At 34.1% G+C, this 24,041-nt stretch overlaps 1 protein-coding gene across 4 annotated transcripts in view; it reads right to left on the bottom strand.

Annotated features, from left to right (window-relative positions):
• The window catches only part of TMEM196 (transmembrane protein 196), a 185,762-nt gene that overhangs the window by 89,672 nt on the left and 72,049 nt on the right, over positions 1-24,041 (bottom strand). For all 4 annotated transcript variants that reach the window (XM_072964890.1, XM_072964889.1, XM_072964891.1 and 1 more), the window contains exon 2: positions 5,778-5,862. In XM_072964890.1, the coding sequence (XP_072820991.1) occupies positions 5,778-5,862 (85 nt within the window). The remainder of the gene's footprint in view (positions 1-5,777; positions 5,863-24,041) is intronic.

Raw genomic sequence — 24,041 nt, 5'->3', positions numbered from 1 at the left:
CAAGCATTTGAACTAAAGCAATGAAAGTGGGGATGTAGAGAAAGCAGAAAATTTGAAATCAATTTAAATTAAACTGACAGAACTTGGTGATTAATTGGTTGTCGGGGTGGATTACAAAGGAGAGAGAAATTCTAGAAGGACTCTTGGAAACTTTGTGTACCCCATTAGTAAGGAATTGCCTTCTACTGCTAGTAACAGACACCAGAAATAACAGGGGTGAGAATAAGTAGCAATTTCTCTCTGTGACGAGCCAAGTGTGAAGGAAGCATTCTCAGCCCAGGGGAGAGCAGTGTGGTATTAACAGAGACCCAGGCTCCTTCAGCCTGCTGCTCCGCTGTCTTGTTTTTCTTCTTTATTAGAATTTGCATCATCCAAGATGGTTGCTGGAGCTCAACTATCATTTCCACATACCAGGCAGAGAGCAGAAAGCTAAGGAGCCTAAAGAAGCACACCGGAGCCTTTCCTCTCACTTTTAAAAGGCCCACAGAATTCCCAGTAACATTTGTCTTTGTCCAGAACTCAGTAACATGATCATACTTAGGGGCAACAGTGACTGGGAAGTATTGTACTTTATCTGAACACTTAGCCACTCTGAATATATTTAATGTTGGGTTACCAAACAAGAAGGAGAAATGAGTATTAGGACAATTACTTTCTTTCAAGTATCTTGTAATCAACAAGGAAATGCATACTGAGTATTAGGTGTGGGAATGAGTAGGGGAGAAAAGGAGTTAGTGTGTTAACTTTTGGGTATATTAAATATGGTACACTATTAGTCTTAGGGAATATACAATTGATATTGGTCAAGTGTACAAGTGTCTAGTGGACACTTTAACTCTTGGTTTAAAAGGATAGCCATCTGAAAATACTGCAGATCAGCCAAACATTCCTGTTCTCATCAATATTAAGGCTAAAGACAAACATAAATTGCAATAACAGAGTCAGATATAATAATCACATTCAAGTACATTTCTATACCTCCCTTGGAGGGTGGATTTTATTGGATTTGAATATGTAGAATATTCTCAGACACACACCAGTCTGAGGTCAGTAATATCATCGGCTCCTACGAAGGTATCATGACCATGAACTTGGGTGAAACAGGACACCTCTGCTTCTGCTCTCTCTCTCTCTTTAGGTTGAGTTATTCTCCTAGATTAATGAGAAACAGACATCCTCTCTACATTTTTTTATTTAAATAAATGTTTTAAAAGCACCTGTTACCAAGCTCTAGGCACTGAAGAAAAGGAAAACCAAAAAAGGATCTACGTTACTTGACAAATATGACTCAACGCATGCCCTTTTATCAGTCAGCATGGAAATGAAAATAAGTAGCCTATTTCCTTGACATCCACATTCTTGTCAGAAACTTTCCACATCTATGACATGTAACAACAAAGGAGAGTTACATCTTGGGCATGTGTGGGAATTTTTATGTTTTTTTTAATATCCCACTATTTCAAAGAGTCAAAACACTCTTTTTTCTAAGTTGCATATTGGAGATAGGTGAATATATATTGTATATTTATATTTATATCTTATGGAAGACAAAGCCTATAATTACAGAAATGACTTTCCAGTGGAAACTCTGAAGATATGAGGTTATAAACAGATTTGGTTGACTGTGTTCCTTTTGGAAAATTAAGCTCTGTTTTATTTGAAAATTTTACAACAAAAATGCTTTTCATGTGAATTTTTTGATAAGCTTCTTCAATAGACTAAATACAGTTTCGTGCTCTTTATAATGACCTAATTTTCAAGTACATTTCTTACACTTTGCTTATTTTCTATAAACAAGACTGATGTAACCAGTTTCTAATATCAAAGGTCAAAACTTGTTTTTTAAAATCAGTTAGTCTTTTAAAGAGGTTTGGATTCATCTGAATAAGCTGAATTACTAAAGAATCCAAATTCCATCTTATTGGCTTATCACATTTTGAAACCGCAAGGAATTTTAACTTAAAATTATTTAATTTCTCTGAAGATGATTCTTCTCTGTGCTAAGATTAAAACTCAACAGAACTGTGTCATTGACACTAAGACTAGTGCTAATTTTCAGACATCATTTAACTGGTCTCTGTGAATGAATTAAAACTAAGGATATGTGAGTATGTGTGTAAATTCTATAACTTGGGAATTCAAAATATAATGATGTTTTTTCCAGTTGTACAAGATAAATGTGTTCGTTTGCTTACTTTCTATTCTGTTTACTGTTGACTTTAATAATATTGAACAATCTGGCTATCCTTTAAAACATCAATGTAAAATCCTCTCATATGGGTAACTAGGTTTCACCAATCTTTTTAGTAATATAATCTTTTTGGTAACATCATACTCGAAGCTTTAATGCTGCAGTATTTAAGGAATTAAATAGAATCTCTCTGTAAAATCCCTGATATAATTTGCAGCAGTAGTATGCTCTAATCACTGTATAATTTCCCTCCTAAGTAAATTCTTTCTAATCCTCAGGACCACATTTCTAAATCCTTAGGACTATGCCTTTTGGAAAGGGATACTTTATTACTTATTAAATGGCTTTTCAAGAGCTTTTCCTCAAATAGATGATCAAACTAGATAAAACAGAAAAGGTTAAGGGAAAAAATTGTATTGTACTCATCAGCTATGAGCCCATGTATTTATCCTTTACATAATTTTGGTTAAAAATATTTTCATATTCTCAAATACATAGTTATCTTCATGTAATTTAACAAAAATAAGCCTAAATGATAATAAAATAAGTCTCAAAGGCCAGCTCCATTTTAAACCTCAATTGAGTAGAGTGCTTAGTTTTGTTTAATTCCAGGCTATCCTTTGGCTTCAAACTTTGCAATTAAAATGATCTATCACATACTTTATTGCTTTCTTGTCATAGTAAGAAAAATGAAATATTAAACATAATTAACTTTTATTAACTAATTAAGGACTTCTTAGTGTCACTGTGCTATGATCTTATGTAGTCACTCTCATGTGTAAATGAAGGGCACAGATAAACTTTCATTACGTCTATAAATGATTGTGTTTTTTCTTTTAATAAATTGTTGTGTAACTTGTTCCTTTTACGTATGTCCTTTTGACCTAAAATTAGAGCTGAAAAACATTTCAATAAAGTTCCTAGGTCACTGAATTTGAGTACAGTGGCATATATAACTCCAAAAGAAATAACAACATATAGTGTATATACCTACAGTTCTAAAATAATTACATACTTAGATTGAAGGGGAAATGTCTATTCATCTTCTGCTGAGTCTTATCTTAATGACTTTCCTTTCGACTACTAGGGTAGAATATTATTGCTATTTGTTTATCTATTATTTTTGCATTAGTTTTGCCTCTATTAAGATTCATCACTCATTAGGTAATTTTACCAATAGTACCCATATTTCAAGCTTGTTCTGAAGTTATCAGAAATATAACAGCTAGACATTTGATTTTGAATGTCCAAAATACTACCTTGTCATAAGAAAAAGACTCAAGGAGAAATCAGCTGATTACATATTATAACTTGTTATACTGCAGAAGAGGGAACATCCAAATCCATAAACGCAAGACTTTTACACAATAGATAACTCCTGGAAGGACTAATTTGCTAAAAGAGAAAGCAACCCAAGAAAAGCTGTCAGCTGAGTACAGCACTTGAATTTCATTGCAGCATTTCTTTTGCACTGTATCTGCTGCTATAATTGGAAGTGAGAACTATCAGGGTTCAGAATTTTCCTCCTGACATCGGCGTTTTTGACATCCATGTTCATTCTACCTGAACTGTGTGCTTTGGCTTCTGTCATTGCAATCCTCGCCAATAGCTTTCAAACAGTTCATTTTTCATTGAGCCTTAAATATGATGTTTTAAAATATTTGGAACAATTATAGCATCATGTTTTGCTTTAATCTTCATTTAGAACATAGAGTATCATTTTTGTAGTCATTTAGGGTAAATGATTCCAGGATTTTTTTTAAACATATTTTTAGAGACTCCCAGTTCTTTTCGATCAATTGCTTCTCCAATTATGCAGTATCCTCGTGACAAGCTCATCACAAGGGAAAACAATTTGATCCTATTAGAATCCCCAGATTCAAACTAGGAAACTCTGTGTTGAGTAACTAAAAGATTATGTGTCAGGCTATTTTTCATGCATAGGAATTGAACCCTTTTACAAATGAAACCATAGACACAAGAAGATGAAATCAGTTTCCTTTCTGGGTTGAGTCTTAAAATAATCAAGCAGTTTTCGTATTACTAAATACATGCCTGAAGAAAAACAACAATACCGTGAAAGAATTCTGTGTGTTAGGCATACAGTGAGGTGGTGCAGAAGTATTCTGAGAATCAACCAAAAGAACAAATCTGAGGTTTCATAGTATTAAGACATTTCCAGCTTTTCTCCCAGGGCAGAGAAAGGGAAAAAAGTAGTCATCACATGACAAATGTTTGAAATTGGAGTTGATGAAAAAGTCAAGAATTTTGAGTGCTCTCTAGCATATTTTTTAACTTAGGATTTTAATTTCATTTAATATTGAATTTTCCTCCTTCCCAAGTTCCTTTATATTTATTATATAAATGTGAAATAAAAGACTAACTGCCACATTTGAAAATGTAGAAGACTATGAATTAAAACTCTGAAGGCCTGAAATAATGAATACAAAGTACTGATGATAAGGATGCTTACTACTAAAATATAATTGGAACGAATTAGCAAACAACTAAATGCAAGTACTAAATATAAATCCTTTGTAAGTTTTTTTTTTTTGCAAAGGACTGATCTAATTTGCCATTATGTTGCTGAGATGAATATTTGCTGTGAATAGCCCTACATTTGTTTAATGACATTTCTTCACTGGAAGCTAGTAAACATTTTAGAATGTTTCTGCTATTTCAGTTATACCTCATAGGGTAGCTGGAGCGGAATTACAGATGTTTTATTTATGGCTTTCTGCAGGAATCCTTCCCCTGGGATCTGAAGAATTGATATAATCCTGGATCATCTCAAATTCTCAAACATAGCACTATGCTTGTAGGCCAAGGGTGGAGGCTACATTAGGACCAGATAACTGGAGAAATATACACTACTGACCTTATTTAATGGAATCTGGTTGGATTGTAGTGTGATAGGAAGAGGCAACATGGAAATGACACTGGAAAGAATTTTGTAATATCAAGGCTTTAAAAACATCTTTGCTTTTTTTTGCTTTTCCCTCACTGAGTGGAAATTACCATGTGATCAATGAAAACCCTTAGAGTCTACCTGTCTCTCTCGGGTTCATAATTATCTTGGAACACCAAGCAGTCATTACATGGAGAGGACACTGTGGACACCAAGACAGGTAGGAGAAAGCAGTGAGAGACAGAAACTGTGAGCAACAATTGCAGGACTTGCAGGACGTGGTGGAGACAATCTTGACCACACCCATGACTGTGGGTATCACCCCAGCCCTGGAAGAGGAATGCCCATCTGCCTCAGGGACATCACCTTCACAGTCAGGCAAACCAATCAAGGAAGGTGAGGCTCTTCAATCTCTCATCACAAACGTCTTCCCCTGCTTCTCAGCTGTCCCTGCCAGATACACCCTATCTGCACTTTCCAAGAAATACAAAACACCAAATAAAACTAGAGGAAGGATAAACTTTCCTCTTTCCCTTTTGATAAAGAGCTATTCTTTAATAGGGACCCACATAACATCTAACAGGTAATTACATGACAGTAATAAAACTGCAGACTTTTCTTTATGAGTATTAAGAAAGCAATGGGTAAAAAAGACCAAATCTATCATTTTAAACTGACCTGATCCAGTTGGCTGGTCAATGATTGGTAGCCTCTGGAGATCAGAGTGGAGTGTATACTGCATGGTATCTGGCTATCAGGTTGTCTGTTAAAATGAAAATAAGTTAAGATCAAATATGCCAAACGAATCCAATTATTAATAGGAGGATACAAAACGTCATACAACATGTTCTTGCAAACTCGGGGATGTATTTTCTGTCCTCAGGCAAACTGACAAGAAAACAAACACACCTGACAGCAGAATCAGCCTAGTTTGTAGTTGAATCTAACTATATCGTCCTCTTTGTAACATAAACCTTGGACCATGCAAAGTTCTAGGTATCACGTTTTACTCCAAAAATGTTCATCACCTGGGCAAACTGGATATTTACATACTGTTCATGCCAGAGGTATGTGGCTATTCTGATGACCTATATATCCTGAGTGTCACTAAAATTCATCAAACTAATTTCCAACAATCTTTGTTTTGATTTTCCCTCCGGTATACATTTAGATAGTTATTTAAAACCCCTTGCTGGTGAAGCCATGTGCTTAGTTGCTTCAAACCCTAACTACCTGTACCTCCAGCAATGTACTCCACTTTTTTGCCATAGCACTTTGAAATAAATTATCAATATAATATTTATGCAAAGATTACATAGTATAAAAGAAGGGAAATATATTCTGAATAATCAAATGAAGTAAATCCAAAGACAGGAGGAAATTAATAATAAACATTCTGTCATATCAGGGAGATTGAAGGTTAAATTAAATCTATCAAAGAGAATCATCTGACATCAAGAAATAGTGACTCAGTTGAAAAACAGAATTATCAAATTTAACTGTGTCAGGGAGATCTTGAAGAACTGATAAGATACTATGGAAAATGAAGCCAGTGAATTAGAAGGGCAGTTAGAGGAATTCTCCCAGAACACAACAGAAAAGAAGAGGTAAATAAAAAGAAGAGAAAAAAAAACCAGAAATCCAATATATATGTAATATGAAATATAGAGTATAAGAATAGTTTCTTATACTTAGGGAATTAGGGAATCCAAAATTGCCAACTGAATTATTTATTCAACAGTTAATCATGCTTATACCTAGACTAAAGTAGTTTAATTTTAATGCAGATTTGAATAATGGCTGTCACTCTAAATCCATACTGCCCAATATGGTAACCACACATTACAACTGACTATTGAATACTTGAAATATGCCTAGTCCAAATTGAACGTGCTGTAAATGTAAAATCCACACTGATTTTAAACACTGACAATGAAAATTAGAATATGAAATATTTTTCACATTTATTACATGTTAAAATTATTAAGTTTGATATGCTGAGTTAAATAAAATATTACTAAAATTTATTTATCTGTTTTTCACTTTTTCAATGCATCTATTAGAATATGTATCTATTAGATAGTGCTGCTCTACACAATTCTAACCTTGGAAACATTTAGCTACTTTTATTTAGAATTACTTTCAAAACCTTGGGGCACATTCCTAGAAAACTTTTGAAGCAAATCTCACATGTATGTGGACTGGATCTTGGAAAACAGTCAAAAGTCATTTGAACAAAGCCTGTTAAGTGAAGTGGTGATAAACTTGAAAAACACCCTAGGGGTTAAAAACAAAGTTCTACAACTAAATATTGGACCTTCTAGTTTGGGGTGACTCATTAATTGGGTTGTACTATATCTCTTCAGAATTCAATTTCCTTTTCTATAAAATGAGAATTTCCTACTAGCATATTTTGAAGTCTCCTTCAGCAATCTTAGTAATTTTGAAAATAATTCCACATTAGACTTAATGGTATAAGACTGTGGAACTGGTTTTGGAATCTGCTGAAATATCTAAACAATTTTTTGAGCTATGTTCAAATCTATTGATAGAAATACTGAGAATAGACTTTAACCATCATGATAACAAGCCCACCAAGGAAAACATTTCGTACTATTTCTTTCCTCTTTTGTGTTTGATTTCACTGGGCCCTTTCTTTGTAAATGAGATAAATGACTATGTAAAGGTTAACTCAGAATCAAACACTAAACTTAAATTCACCCCTATAATGATCCTTTAGATTTCACAAAATAGTTCTTACAATTTTCCCTTTATGTTTTTAAACAATTTTGATTAATAAAAGATATTTGCATTTTTGATTTATTGAGCCTGTATAGTTATACTCCTGTTTGTCTTACATTTTGATAATTGTTTCTTTGATGACTTTAAGCATTTAGATAAGAACTGAAAGTAATAAAATCACTTCAAATGGTATTTAGAGAGAAGTCTTTCAAAGCTAGATGAATGGATTTTAAAGGTAATAATTCTTTGGTCTTTTTCCTTGTGGTTCTGGCAGAGTTTGTAATAGGAAAATAAATAAAATTCTTTCATTACAAATATATCTGTTATGTCTCTGAGGAGGAATGTACTTTTTAATGAATTGCTGAACGTGCATATGCTGTTCTAGTCAAATAACCTAAGGGTAAAAATACATATTCGGTCATAACCTCAAATACTCAAGTTTTCTCCTCCATTTTCAGTGAAGTCTACTATAATCACATTTTCCCAAGGACTCTAGTGAAAACTCTGTATTCTTTAGATACTCTGTGTGTGGTTTATGTGTTTTGGGCTGGTGCAAGGTATTTTCATATGACCTCCACTGGATAACATGAAGACAGTCAACACGGAATAAAAATAATCAAAGCCATTTGTTAAACATTAAATATTAATTCTGAATATCATAATAGGCATTTTACCCGTGACCTCAGATTCACAAATCTTGAAGAACAATTTCAGTTCTATCTCTGCGTGATGATTAAGCAACTTGGGAAAATAATTCTTATTTCACAGTAGGGGCTCACAAAATATTTTTTGAGTGAATAAACCATTGAATTATGTTGTCATAACATAAATAACTGATGTTTAGTAAGTGTTTGTTCTGTGCCAGACAATGTATAGGAACACTATGTGATTTAATACTTATAATGACTCTGAACGTTACTTATTAGCCCAATATGGTAGATGAGGAAAAGTAGCTCAGAGAGGTTGGGCAATTGACTATGGCCACACAGCTGGTAAATTAAGGTGCTGGGATTTGCGTCTAGGTCTAAAGAACTACAAAGACGGTCCTGACACTATTATCTGAACACCACTGTGTTTTGAATGCGTAGTTTTTGGTCAAGACATATCCAGGTATGGTCCGGCTGGTTGTAAATCACACTACAAGCACGAACGGTTGAGAATGAGATGTGATCACCAAAATGGGGCAGGCGGTGAAGAACGGACCCAGAGCAAGTTCAGAACACCGGAGACCCATTTTTATCCGATGTTAATGATCATAAAAAGGTGACACTGATTTCACAGTTTACACAATTAAACACGCACAGAAAATATACTGTATTACTTTTCATCATTGCTCTAACCAAAGACCATAAACTTGGTGGTTTATAACAACACAGTTCTTTGGATTAGAAGTCCTAAAATCTAAGTGTCAGCTGCATTTCTTTCGTGAGGCTGGAAGCATCGACTCCCCCATTTCTAGAGACTTCCCTCCCTTCCTTGGCTTGTGGCCCTTTCTCCATCTTAAAAGCCAGCAGCTTTCGGTTGAAACCTTCTCATATTTACCATTCTGACCTTGTTTCCATGGTCACATATCTTTCTCTGATTTCTTAGCCTCTTTTTTCCACTTTTAAAGCCCCTTGTGATTATACAAGGATTGGGCTCATCTGGATAATCCACTATAATTTCCCCATCTGGGGATCCTAATGATAATCACATCTCCAAAATCCCTTTTGACACATAATGTAACATATTCACAGGTTCCAGGGACATTTTTGGAGGGGATCATCATTTTAGCTAACATATATACTAGATCAGTGTCCTCCACTGTCAGTATTCAGTATCACTAGCAGTACCAGTGTTCAATATCACTATTCCTTATCCTTCACTATTTGTCTCATGCGGCTTGAATTTATAAACTGTTGAAACTTGGTTACCTGAAAAATAGATTGAGATTCTGACATTTTGGGGGAAGCATTCCTAGGCTCAACACCAGTCAGTGAGAGAAGAACACAGGATAGAAGTTGAACTGTGATGCAATTACAACCAAGGTCTTGGACAATCCCATAGGGTGCTATGGAGCTGGGGTGGCCCTTCAGAGCTGTCTCATCCTGTGACAGAGAGCTTGGGCCTTGATGCCCTTGCATCAACTGGTCATCAGATAGAGGCCACCTCTCCAACCCTCCCCAGAGTGGATGTGGCCTTGGATGAGGCAGTTTCATCAGAAAGACTCAGCTGAGAGCCCTGAGTGAGTGAGATTCTCAGCACCTGAGGGAATGAGTGTCTCCATCTTGAAAAGTTGCTGCACGGCATCCATAACCCAAACTAACAAATTCAGGAGCAAAGTGCTGTATCTTGCTTTATGCCACTATGCTTCATTGTAGGAAAATCCAGAGGGAAACACTTTGAATTAAATATATTCATCAAAGAGCAATAGAACACAGTACCCACAAATTAAGTTGAACCTAGTTTCTTATTCTCCCTTGGCATAATCTATTTCGATAGGCACACCATTTATTATTTTTCCCTTTTTTTCCTAGCTGCAAAGTGCCACATGAAATAAAATGATGCCTCTTACTAGTGCTAATATGTTTAATTAGATGAAGTATTTAATGATAGGCACTTTTTCAAAACAATAAGAACAGCAAATATCATTTTCAATGCTGCAATGACTCACCTGTATTTCAATTATGAAAATGTGTTATTGTCTTCCCTCCAGGATGGTTGTTCGGATAATAAAGGGGAAAATATTCTTAATGCTATAATACCTTGGATTCCTTATTTAATTCCATCAAATGTCCCCCTTTCTATAATTTTATTTCATACAATTGACAGGAAAATTATCTCATCTTTCTTTGCTGAGCTGTATCTGTGTGAAGAGCTCCAGGAAAGAGCAGGAATAGAATAGGAATAAAGAGGGTCACTGAATTGACATTCATTGTGACTTATTACCAAAAAACGGGGAAATATGCTAAATATTGTTATCATTTGGGAATCTGAGAAAAAAATTAGTTTGAGGGCTCAGTTTCTCAGAAGCATAACTATATCAGCAGTTCTATGTCTGCAGGGCAGTTTTAGGTCATTTTGCTATTTTCCATGCAAAGGAAGTAATCAGGTAGAAAATGCACTAAGTAAACTCTATGTCAGAAACACACACACACACACACACACACAAAGACTTCTCAGGCTTAACTTTCACAAAGAAGTCAGATATTCTTGATATCCTGGGTAATCAACGATTCACTGACAAAAACACCCTTTTTGTGTGGGTGATGAGAAGATACAAATCATTTTAAATTCCTTTACTATTCGTAAATAAAAGGGAAAAATACATTCATTGATTTACTTGTATTCTCTCATAGATAAGTATTATGCTAGAAAGCATAGCAATTTGATATCACAGCATACAACAGTGTTATTAGTTTCCTAGCGCTGTCATAACGAAGTATTTCAGAAACAGATGGCTTAAAATCACAGAAATTTGTCTCATAGTTCTGAAAGCAAGAAGTCTAAAACCAAGGTGTCATCAGGGTAGTGTCCATCTGAGAGCTCTGAGAGAGAATTCATCCCATGACTCTCTCTCAGCTTCTGGGGACAACCAGCAATCCTTGGCATTCCTTGGTTGGTGGATGCATTACTACCATCTCTACCTCAGACTTCACATGGTGCGGTCCCTCTGTTTCTGTGTTCAAATTGTCCCCTTCTTAGAAGGGCACCAGTCGTGTGAATTAAGGTACACCCAAATAACCTCAGCTTAACTTAATTACCTCTGCAAGGATCCTATTTCCATATACAGTCACACCCACAGGTACCAGTAGTTAGGCCAGGAACATATCTTTTAGGGCGACACAGTTCAATCCATAACAGAAGAGAAGACTTGGCCAGGAGAGTGAACCACAGAGAGAAGAGATTTTCAGATCCAATGAGGGAAAGAGAATGCTCTAGTGACTGCCTTGTTCCTTAATCATAGTGTGGTTTGCAGACCAGTAGCATAGGGGACACCTGAGGACTTATTAGAAACGCAGAATCTCAAGCCTTATACCAGAACTACCAAATTAGAATTTAATTTTAATAAAATGCTTCATTTATTCAAATGCACCCATTCCGTTTGTGAAACATGCTCTAAGGTTCACAAACTAGAACTTTACTAGATACATAATGCTATTAACTAATGCCACTAGCATGCCATTTATGATTTTTCACCTGTATTTTTAGCTGCAAAATGACACTTGAGATAGAATAATCTTTTACCAGTGCTAGTGTGTTCAAGTAGATAAAATAGTTAATTATAGGTAGACAATTTACCAACATGCCACAACAAACATCACTCTCTATCCTGCATAAAAATGTATAGTGGCTCACAATAGAAGTTATTTCACTAGCACAAAGTTCTGAGATATTCCTGATCAGAGCAATTTTCCTCTAAGTGATGATTCAAAGATTCAGGAGCCTTCCATCTGGGGCTCTACCATCTTCATCATGTGGTTTTCACATCCATCCTGATCATCTTCTGTGAGCCAGTGGACAGGGAAAGAGCAAGGGTGACTGCGAGGGAGGTTTTATGGTTTAGAGAGGCACTCATCACCTCAATTCCCTTTCCACTGGTCAAAATTCTGACTTATGGCCACGTCTTCCTGTGAGCAAGACCAGGAGATGTTGTCTAGCTGTAAGCTTAGGAAGAAAAGGAAATAGGTTTGTTGTCCAACAAAACAACTCTACCTCAGGTATTTACATGTGAGCTAACAGATTATCTCAGAGACCAGTTTGTAAGATCGTGTCACGAATTCATCCTTAACATTGTAATGGGTCATTCACAAAGGGAGATGTAAGGAATTGAATGGCTATCTTAAAATCCAAACTACTACAGACTCCAAATTACTACAGGTAATGTGAGAATTCATTAAAAGGAGGGAATTAAAGAGATGAAAATTAATTGCCAAAGCCTGACTTTTCATACATTTTTTTCTACTGGTTTTATTGAGATAGAATTGACATACAGCACTGTATAAGTTTAAGGTGTTGAACAATAATTTATAAAATGCATGCATAATTTGAACAAACAAGAATGTCAAAATATAGTGTAGTCATCCCTTGGTGTCTGTGGGGAATTGGTTTCAGGACTTCCCCTCGGATGTTGATATCCAAAAATGTTCAAGTCCCTTATATAAAATGATGTAGTATTTGCATATAACCCACACACATCTGTATATTTTGAATCATCTCTAGATTACTTACAATACACAATGCAGTGAAAATTCTAGGTAAATAAGTTGCCAATGTACCGCAAATTCAAATTTTTCTCTTTGGAACTTTCTAGAATCTTTTTTTGACTATTTTCCTTCCACAGTTGGTTGATTCCATGGATGTGTAATCTGTAGATCTGAAGAGGCAACTGCACCTGCTTTGGGAGGTTAGAGGAAAAGCTTTTTCTGAACCTCTCCATTGTGAACTGTGATGCTTACGCCACAGACCTGTTTTATTCTCTGTACTTCCCACGTATGCTATGGGCATGACCCAAAGGCACTGCACTCATGCCTCAGCATGACTTTGTGTACTTGGCGGTAACAGCCAAAACTAGACTCTGCTAAGTGGGGTTAAATTCTCTGCCTCTTGTTGGAATAGGGTGCTCCTTTTGGATTAGAATTCGAGTAAGTTTGAGGAAGTATAGTGCCTAAATTAAGATGGGTAAAGTAAAGCTGCAATTTACTACAACCTCAAAAATTAAACTAGTCTGCATAACTTTTTCTACTCATTGGCAAAGGATCCATATTTCTCCTAACATTACCCTTTGAAATATATTAAGTGCCAGCCATGTACTGGCTTCAATACAAGGGGCCTTACACTATCCCCAATACTCACAAAACAGGTGTTTTCATACTCATTTTAAGAATGAAGATGATGAATATCAGAGAGGTTAATTAATATCTTCTTTGTCACACATAAGAGCGGTATTTTATGTCAGCTCTTTGGGACCCCCAAATTTGTGATCCCTCCATTAACTTTGCTTCATGATATCCTGCAATATCAGGAAAACCCTGTAAGATAGTTGGTATTACTAAGAACAAAATTTTATGGGAGCTTTGCTTATGACAAGGAATTTTGATACTTGTTTCTGGAAATTATTTTAGGAGTATCAAAAATTAATTTCTTCTCATTGTCAGAGATTATATAAATATTCTATTTCACATATATCTTTTATCCAGATAAAATCTCCTTGAAAATATAATGTTCTATTATCTTGTTTCATTGATTCCAAGATATACTCTCCCTTCCTTCTTTTTAGCATCTCTGAAATCTATGAAACAGTTTATGTTATCTTAAAATTGCAGTCATGCATTTTTCACAAAACAAGAACAAATAATTCTAAAATGTATATGGAACCACAAAAGACCTAGAATTGCCAAGGCAATCCTGATGAAAAAGAACAAAGCTGGAGGCATAACTTTCCCAGACTTCAGACAATACTACAGACTACTGTTTAGTCAAAACAGCATGGCATTGGCACAAAAACAGACATAGATCACTGGAACAGAATAGAGAGCCCAGAAATAAACCCACACACCTATGGTCAATTAATCTACAACAAAGGAGGCAAAAATATACAATGGAGAAAAGACAGTCTCTTCAACAACTGGTGTGAAAAGCTGGACAGCTACATGTAAATCAATGAAGTTAGAACACTCCCTCACATTATTTACAAAAATAAACTCAAAATGATTTAAAGACTTAGATATAAGACATGACACCAAAAAACTGCTAGAAGAAGACACAGGCAAAACATTCTCTGACATAAATCATGGCAATGTTTCCTTAAATCAGTCTCCCAAGGCAGAATAAATAAAAGCAAAAATAAACGGGACCTAATCAAATTTATAAGCTTTTACACAGCAAAGGAAGACATCAATAAAACAAAAACACAACCTACTGAATGGGAGAGAATATTTGCAAACAATGTGACCAACAAGGGATTAATTTCCAAAATATAAAAACAGCTTATACAACTCAATATCAAAAAAACAAACAACCAAATGAAGAAAGGGGCAGAAGACCTAAAGAGACATTTCTCCAAATAAGGCATCCAGATGGCCAACAGGCATATGAAAAGATGCTCAATATCACTCACTATTAGAGAAATGCAAATCAAAACTGCAGTGAGATATCACCTCACACCACTCAGAATGGCTACCATGAAAATGTCTACAAATAGTAGATGCTGGAGAGGGTGTGGAGAAAAAGGAACCCTCTTACACTGTTGGTGGGAATGTAAATTGGTGCAACCACTGTGGAGAACAGTATGGGGGTTCCTTGAAAAATTAAAAATAGAGGTACAATATGATTCAGCAATCCTATTCCTGGGCATATATCTGGAAAAGGTGAAAACTGTAATTAGAAAAGATAGATACACTCCAATATTCACAGCAGCACTATTTACAGTAGCCAAGACATGAAAACAATCCAATGTCCATCAACAGAAGACTGGCTTAAGAAAACCCAGTGTGTATATACAATGGAATATGACTCAGCTATAAAAAAGAATGAAATGTGCCATCTGCAGCAACATGGATGGACCTAGAGAATGTCATACTAAGTGAAGTCAGACAAAGAAAGACAAATACTATATGATACCACTTACTTGTTGAATCTGAAAAACAATACAAATGAATCTATATATGAAGCAGAAACATTCACAAACATAGAAAACAAACTTTGGGCTACCAAATGGGGAAGGGGGGATAGATAAATTAGGAATATGGAAGTAACAAATCTAACCTAATATACATAAAATGGATAGGAAAAATAGATTCACTGTATAGCAAAGGGAGCTATATTCAATATCTTATAATAATCTGCAATGGAAATAATCTGAAAAAATACTATATATCTGTATATATACATAACTGAATCACTTTGCTGTACACCTGAAAGGAACAGGCTGTTGTAAATCAACTATACTTCAATAAAAATAAAGTTGCTATCACTGCACATGCATGAATTTGGTCAAGCTGTTCACATTGATGACATTTTAAAATCATTAACACTGTCAGCACTACATATATTGAACTTAATTGACATTTTAAATGTAATTTAAAAAGATTATATAAACTTTTTTCATTGAAACAAGTTATTGTACACTCATTCAATCACAGAAGCAGAACAAGAGGGTATTTGTATCAATAAAGCAAATATGAACTATAAAAATAATTCCATAATTTTTTGAAAAGACTAAGTACTTCATAGGGCCTAATACAGCAAGATACCCACAACATGTTGGGAAAAAATTTGTTAACATGTTGTGGCAAGACAGGAAGTGCTTCCGTTAAAACTGGTATAATGTGTGATGTTTGGCTTAGAAAAATTCCATTATTTTAAGAGATGCTGCATCACCATTGGTCTTCATTTCAGAGAAGATGATAGTGGGAGAAAAATCTGGACATTAATGATTTGGAGTTATAAAGTTAATGCTATCTTAAACTTAACATTAGATTACTCTGTTTTCAGATCAGTTATAAAAGAAAGAAATCTAGAACATCTTCTCAATAGTCCTTAAAATATTTTTTTTTTCTTTCTAGCTGCTTTCCAGAGTCTTTGCCTTTATAGCCATAGGAGTTTAGATGCCTGGGGATATAGGTTTAACTAATTCACCCATAATTGTTTCCTGTTAAGAATATTGAACAGCAAAGGGAAATTAAAGTGTTAATGTGTTCAAAAGACCTTGATTTAACTATAGCTTACAAATGCGTACAGCATCTCTAGAGGATTTAATGTATTTGTGGAGCAAAGCTTTTTCATTAATTTTTAATTTCCAAAAATTGAAATTAGGGGCTTCATTACAGGTTTACATATGTTACATACTTTGACATATTTACAAGATAGTAACTCATCAGAACTTTATTTTAAGGCATAATTTGCTGGCAAAAATATGAATTAGGTAAAATGTTATACGTTTCTAATATTCCTATCACCTTTTTTAATGTTCAAATCCAGGCAAAACACTGCAACTATTTATGCCTTCCCCTTATCTTCCCCTATGTGTCAATTAAAGACTAAAATGTTCTCCTTGAAAAGAATTTTTTATTAGATAATCTTAAAGACAGAAAATCCTTAACACTCAGTTGAGAGTCTAGAAGTGGATCAACCCGAATTTCACTCCTGGATGTAGCATTTAATTAGTTGTATGGTCTTGGATATGTTATTTAACTCTCTAAGTGCCTCAGCATCTTTGCCTGTAAAATGGAAATAACTTTTATCTTGCAGAATGATAAAATACATGTATTTTATATATCTTATATAGCTTGATAAAGCCCCTAACTTTCAGTAAATTGTAGCTATTTTTATTAAATACAATACAAATATTTATTAAATTACAATACAAAAATTTTATGCCCTAAAATACATACAATTTTATTTATCAATTTCTCAGTAAAATGTAAGCTCTATAAGGGAGATACTATATCAACTTTTTCTCTCATATTTATGTCCTTAACATTAGCACATGGTATACATGATCAACCTTTTTATAATAAATGGATAATTGCGTATTTAGACACAATGAAATGGGTATTTAATGGAAGTTTAACAGGTAACAAGAGCTATTTCTTACACCACAGTCAGCACATAACTTAAATGAACATCTTCAGATTTTCTTTGGTTTTCCTATTTATAGAGAGATCTGTGCCCCAGAAAGTTCTCGTGATTTAGTTCAGAGACTGAGTGAGTGATCTTCACTGTTGGAAGATACAGTGTGAACATTAAATAGAAACATGATCCTGGGACAGTCACATCCTCTGTGATTCTGTCTTTAAAATGACAGATTTGAACTAAATCTTGGTTTTAAAATATTTTCTTAGCAGAAGAAACTTTCTCAAAAATAATCTATTATGGAACTCCACTAGAATAAAACATAAAACAAGAACTGGTGCATGAAATGGGTCTATATGTCTGTGTGTATATGGGAGTGGGGTTTGCCCCCAAGAAACGCAGAAAATGGTCTATCAAGCGTTATTTGAATCACACCTCCTGCCTCCTATTCCCACCCACCTGGACCATGCACACAAACCTGTTAGCCTCTGAGACAACCCAGAATAAATGCTAGAGACATACTGATCAAATTTTGGAAATGGGTAAGATGAACACTGTGTTCATTTATTCCTTTTTAAATGTTCTATGATATTGTGATTTTGAGGTTCAGAAGACCCTAGCTTCTCGCCTTCATTCATTACTGTTTAAAAACTGAGACCAAAAAATGGTAAAGAATAGGATTAAAGACTCCCTCTTAGTTTCAGGGAATTGTGGTAAAAGGTACCCCAGGAAAGACTGAAACAGGACAAGGAGGAGGAGGCTGGAACTGGAACACCTGAGCTAACAGGTGTGTGCTCTTAACCAACTCAAGCTCAGACTGAGTCAGACTGTGTGTATCTATTCCGTGTTATCAGATTTACAGCATTCTTTTATGTAACCAATCAATATAGTTAGAACAGATGTCTTTTAAACTCACGGTGTGACTGAATTGACCAGCTGTTTGTCTGAATTGACTGTGCTGCTTCTAATATAAGGTGGACACAGCCTCAGAGTTAGTGAAAGGTTGACAGGACTTTGATTTTTCCTTGTTTAGAGATAGAAAAAGCAAAAGAACTAGGAGGCATGGGAAATGCTAGGGAATGGTGGGTAGAAGAAGAATCAGCAGAGGAGCAATCAGTAGCCTACATAGGAATCCCAGTTACAATACTTGATTTCAAGGGAACTCCTCTCTACTTTACAAGTTATTTTAAAATAAAGAAATGTTGAACAGAGATGATATGAAGCAGATGGAAGAAGCTAATTTAAGACTGAAAAATGAAAACTTCAGCAATCAATACAGAAAACATCACTTAAGAGTAAGATAATCTTGCTTGTCACTATGTAAAATTAAAGTTTCATGTATACATCAGTACTAACTTTTAACATAAGGCAAAAAAGAAAGCTGAGTTGTTGGAAAATGTGCTAATATCACACACACACACACACACGTATAAATATACAGTCTGTTCCAAAGCCAAAGAAAATTTCTTTGTGGCATTCTTTAAGCACTATGTGACCATTTATATTCATGCATCAGCCCTGGTAACTTTGGAAGTAGTTGTTTCTACTTGGTTGGAAATTCTACTTTGTTCCATTGTAAGCATGGAACAAAATCATCTTATTTGTTTTTCTAAAAAGGCAAGCTTCTTTGTAGCATACTAAAAAATGTAAATTCAAGCATGGGGAATTTTATTCAAAAAATATTAGTGAATATTCATGCATGGACTGAAGAATATAAAATATGAAATATCAACTTTCCTGAAAGTCATGGGATAAAAATTTCTGTGGAAGACAATCATTACTTAAACAATAACAACAACAACAACAACAAACTTCATTAAAAACCCCAACACCACAGAAGTATTTCATGTTATTGGTAAATTAAGTTCTTTAAGGTAAACATAAAGAAGGAAGTGGCATGCTATTGTGATTACCATCAGCTATGATGTATTTATAAAGTGATAGTGACAGTAAGAATAAAAGAGAAATATTAAAACACATTCCAAAATATCCTTCTCCACTTTATTTTTCTCCATAGCACTTATCTCCTTCTACGTTATCATTTCTAAGAGCATTTACACTTTTTTGTTTTTCTCTCTTCTCACCATTAAGTAGGTCTCCTATTATATAATTATGTTGTTTTGTTCTGTGCTGTATCTCCAACAATTTTTTAAACAGTTGGCACATAGTAGGTGACAAATTTGGGTAGAATGGATGAACTGATATGTGGTAATATGTGCCAAGAGATACCAAGTCAGTTTCCCTGATACAGTATAAAGAGAGAAGCCTTTTGAAGTCAAGGCAAAAAGATCAAGTTAACTACAGTAGGGGATAGAATTAACCTGGTTTCAAATTCAAAGAACTTTCGATCCTGGAAGGCAATGGAGAGATGCCATTGGAGAGAAAAATGAGTTCAGACTGTGGTAAAGGTAAGTAGCTTGTATCAGGCTAACTATCCCACAAATAATTATTATAACAAAATAATGTACAAACCAAGTTGAAGGCACTTTAGAATGACCCAAAGTGGTAGATTTCAACCCTTGGAAGAATAAATGGCCACTGAGTCAGATCCACATATATTTGACTTTTCCCTGAAGGCACTTTCCAGTTCATACAGCACAGGGGAGCTATAATTCAAACAGAAATCTGCTGTTTTATCTGATTGAGGTGTTGGGAGAACAGAGTTGGGACTACCTGACGAGCTAAAATTGAAGGGGAAAATCTCCAGAAGGAAGATATCAGAGGGAAAGAGTCCCTAACTCAGCATAAACATTTCCCTCAAATCCTTGGCTGATCTTTGAATGCACAAGGAAAATTCCCAGAAGCCTAGTGAAAACAACAGCTGGAAACTTGGAAAAGCTGAATAGACATCTTAGTTCCTGTCAACTACAGAAGACATAGAATATATCACCTGAGTGTTGTTTTATATACTCATGATTTCCACAGAAATTACAGAAAGCCATAATTGTCACACGAAATACTGTAAAAAGACTAAAAATTTATCTATAGACAAAACTTTTTAGTCAAGAGTTTTTTGAGTAAAAACAAAACCAAAAAAGACCCAGGTTTTAAAAATATAAGCCTAAAATGCTACATATCCAAGGTAATTCACCAGTAATATTTATTATTTTCTAACACAAAAGTCCAATAGTCAATAAAAATATTACTAGATTTGCAAAGAAATAGTAACATATTACCAAAAGTTAAAAGAAAGGCAACAAATAGAAAGAGACATTGAGATGATTGGCAAACAGGGTGAAGTGAGCTAAAACTAAAAGAAAACACTAATGGACAGGAAGGAATGAAGTGAGCATAAAATAATAAATGTGTTAAGTATAAAACACAATGCTTTCTCTCATTAACTTTTAAAAAGCAAAATTATTGAAAGCAAAAATATTTATAGCATATTTGAAGTATATAACAAATCAAATTTTCAATTAAATGCCCAAAATAACATTTGTGTTGTACAATACCAAATCCAATTGGGCTGTGACCAGTTAAAATAATACTTTATAATCCTTAGAGAAACCATTAAGCCTACAAGAATATTTGTCTCAAAAGTCAGTATAGGAATTAAAATAAAATTCCAAAACTTATTTGATTAAAAAAAGGAGGAAAGAAAGAACAGCAGGATAAAAATATTTCAGAAACAAAATATCAAAAAATTGAATCTAGCAATATGTAAAGAAGATAATACACTATAAAACAAATGAGTTTTATTGCAGCAATGCAAGTTTGACTTCACACTGGAAAATCAATCATTGTAATTTACCATATTAACAGAATAAAGAGAAAAACTATAATCCTTTCAATGAATACAAAGAAACCATGTGAAAAATTTCACTACTAATTCTTACTAAAAACTCAGCAACCTAGCAATAGGAAGGAACTGCCTTATTTCTATGAGATGCATCTATAAAAAAAAAACTGTAGCTAATATCATATTTCATGCTGAAGTATTGAATGCTTTCCTGGTAAACTTGGGAACAAGAAAACATTATCCATTTTGTTTGATCTCTTTTGGTTATCACAGTTCTGATGGTTCTAGTTGTACAATTTAAAAAAACAATAAAGGGGGAAGCAGACAAAATAAAATAAAATAAAATTCATAAAAATTGGATAGGAAAGAATAAAGCTGTCTTTATTTACATATGGCATAATAGTTAATTTAAAAATTCTAAGAAAGCTATTACTAGAATTAAAAAGTAAATTTAAGAACACTACCGCTAAAGGGTCAAGACAAAAAATTTAATAGTATGAGTGGTTACAATTATCAAATAATTAAAAAAATCAAATTAAAAAAGTCCATTTATAATAGCATCAAAATTTTTACTGAACCACATTACTATATATAAAATAGATAAACAGCAAGGACCTACTGTATAGCACAAGGAACTATATTCAATTTCTTGTAATAACATATAATGGAAAAAAACCTGAAAAGAAAAAATATGTGTGTATGTATATGATAACTGAATCACTTTGCTGTACACCTGAAACTAACATTGTAAATCAACTACACTTCAATACAATTTTTTAAAAAAAGATGCATGTCTCATTAAATTTTAAAAAATATTTACAGTTGAAGTGATACTATTTTGGACATACTGGGCTAAACAAAATATGTTATTAAAATAATTTACTGAACCAAATTTGAGTCTGCTCACCTGTGTACAATTGTCTTGCAATAACTTTAATCAAGTATAATCTGTAAAATACTGAATCACTATGCTGTACTCCCAAAACAAATATAATATTTAAATCACTATACTCCAAAAAAAAAAAAGAATAAAAAGAAGGGTTCAGTAACATCAGAGAGTAGAAACAACAGTAAGAGTAGAAGTGCTTGCAACAGTCATAAAAGTACTATAGGTAGTGAAAGCAACATGGACCTTAAGACAGAAAACATTTCTAAGGGAAGGGGGACAGTAATTAATATTACAGCTTTCCATATGTCTTTATAAACTTAAGACAAAAGTTTTAATTTGGGTCAGATTGTTATCTTCTATTCTGACTCAACTGATGTTGGAAATACTTTTAGCTATGATCTCCCTGAAAGTAAGTATTCTTTTGCTGTAACCAAGGTTTCGCCTTTCTTGGAGGGTGGGGTTCTTGTTTTTGGGTTATCTCAGAGATTTGTATCATAGAGAGTGGTTACAAAATATCCATTTGCATAATTTTTACTTTTATTCTGTTATTTATCTCACTAACTTGATTAATAGATTATTAAATGTCCAGTATTTTCTGCATCTTTAGTCTTTATCTGCATTTTAGGATCCCATTCCATCTCTCAATGATTCTTCTTTCATTGGAAAATTTGAGAGGTGAAATTTCCATATTATCTCATTTTGGTTACTCCACTCCTCTTGGCATTAAAGTGGCATTTTTAATCTGTCTCCATAAATTGTGGGGAAGCCATCTCTATTTCTGAAGTATCTACAATAGTTTCCCCACAATTTAGATATAGGCACAATATAATCAATCTGAATTTCTTTAATTGGCTTATAATTTCTGTAAGAAGCACCTGCTTCTATTTTGTGTTTTAGAATTTCAGCCTTATTGTCAAAATATTCCCGTTTTATTATATATTCTTAGTCTGATTACCTATCAGCATTCTGTTGTTTTTCACCCATGATGAAGGAATCAGCTTAGTCTTTTGTGCCTTCTGCTGTAAGCCAAGCTCCTCCATCCAAAAGCTAGATTGTTTGCCTTGGTCATTTGTGAATTCAGATCAGGGTGAAGCCTTCATATCAAATCAAAATTCAGCAAAGTCCGTCTCAACAGTAGCAATTTCATGATGCAAGGGTGAGACATTTGAAGGGTTGGATTTGTTCCATTCTAGGATGTCCCTTTTACATTTTAATATGGACATTTTGCTGAGCCACTTCTTTTACTTGTTACCTTGCTAATTTGGCCTACCGTATGAGTGGCACTTGAGTTCTAAAATTCAACCGAGGTGGAGCCAGTTAAGAACTTGGTGCTTATTGAGGCACTATAAATGGCCTCTCCCAATTTTTCTAACAAAGAATAAGTACCAAGATATTAACTCAGGCACCTTTTTGATTCAAAAACTCAATTGGTTGATATGGTTCAAGCCTAAATCCTAATGATCTCAACTGTGAAGACCAGGGTCCATTCTTATTCAAGGTTACTTCCTCTAATTTAAAGTCAGAGTACTTTGGTGTAGGGATCAGAGGCATAGAGAAATTGTAACATACACTTGACTTTCTGTAATATTCTTTTATCCCTTTTTATGCATTTAAAATGTTGAAATTTTCTTGTTATCTTGTATAAGGATTTCCAAGTAAGAATTAATTTTTATAACAACAAATAGCACAATTTGATCTTCCTTTTATCTTTTAGAATGGCACTTCCATTATTTTCTGTGTAACAAAAGAGGATATTTTTCCTTTATGAATAATCAAATTATTCTTATGAAAAATATTAAGATTTCTGCCTATTGTACTTTTTCTTGTGCTAATGACCACTCCTCACTTTGCAAATACTATGTTTCCCATATAATATTAGTTAACAAATATATACTTGACAAAATATTAGCTTATCAAATCGAACAGTATGTGAAAGAGATTATAAACCCAAACAGTGTTCATCCCAGGAATGCGAGGTTGGCTTACCATTTGAAAATCAAAAATTTAATTCACAAAA

The sequence above is a fragment of the Vicugna pacos genome, chromosome 7 (assembly GCF_048564905.1).
Source record: "Vicugna pacos chromosome 7, VicPac4, whole genome shotgun sequence".
Classification (NCBI taxonomy): domain Eukaryota; kingdom Metazoa; phylum Chordata; class Mammalia; order Artiodactyla; family Camelidae; genus Vicugna; species Vicugna pacos.
This window is presented reverse-complemented; position numbering and strand designations above follow the sequence as displayed.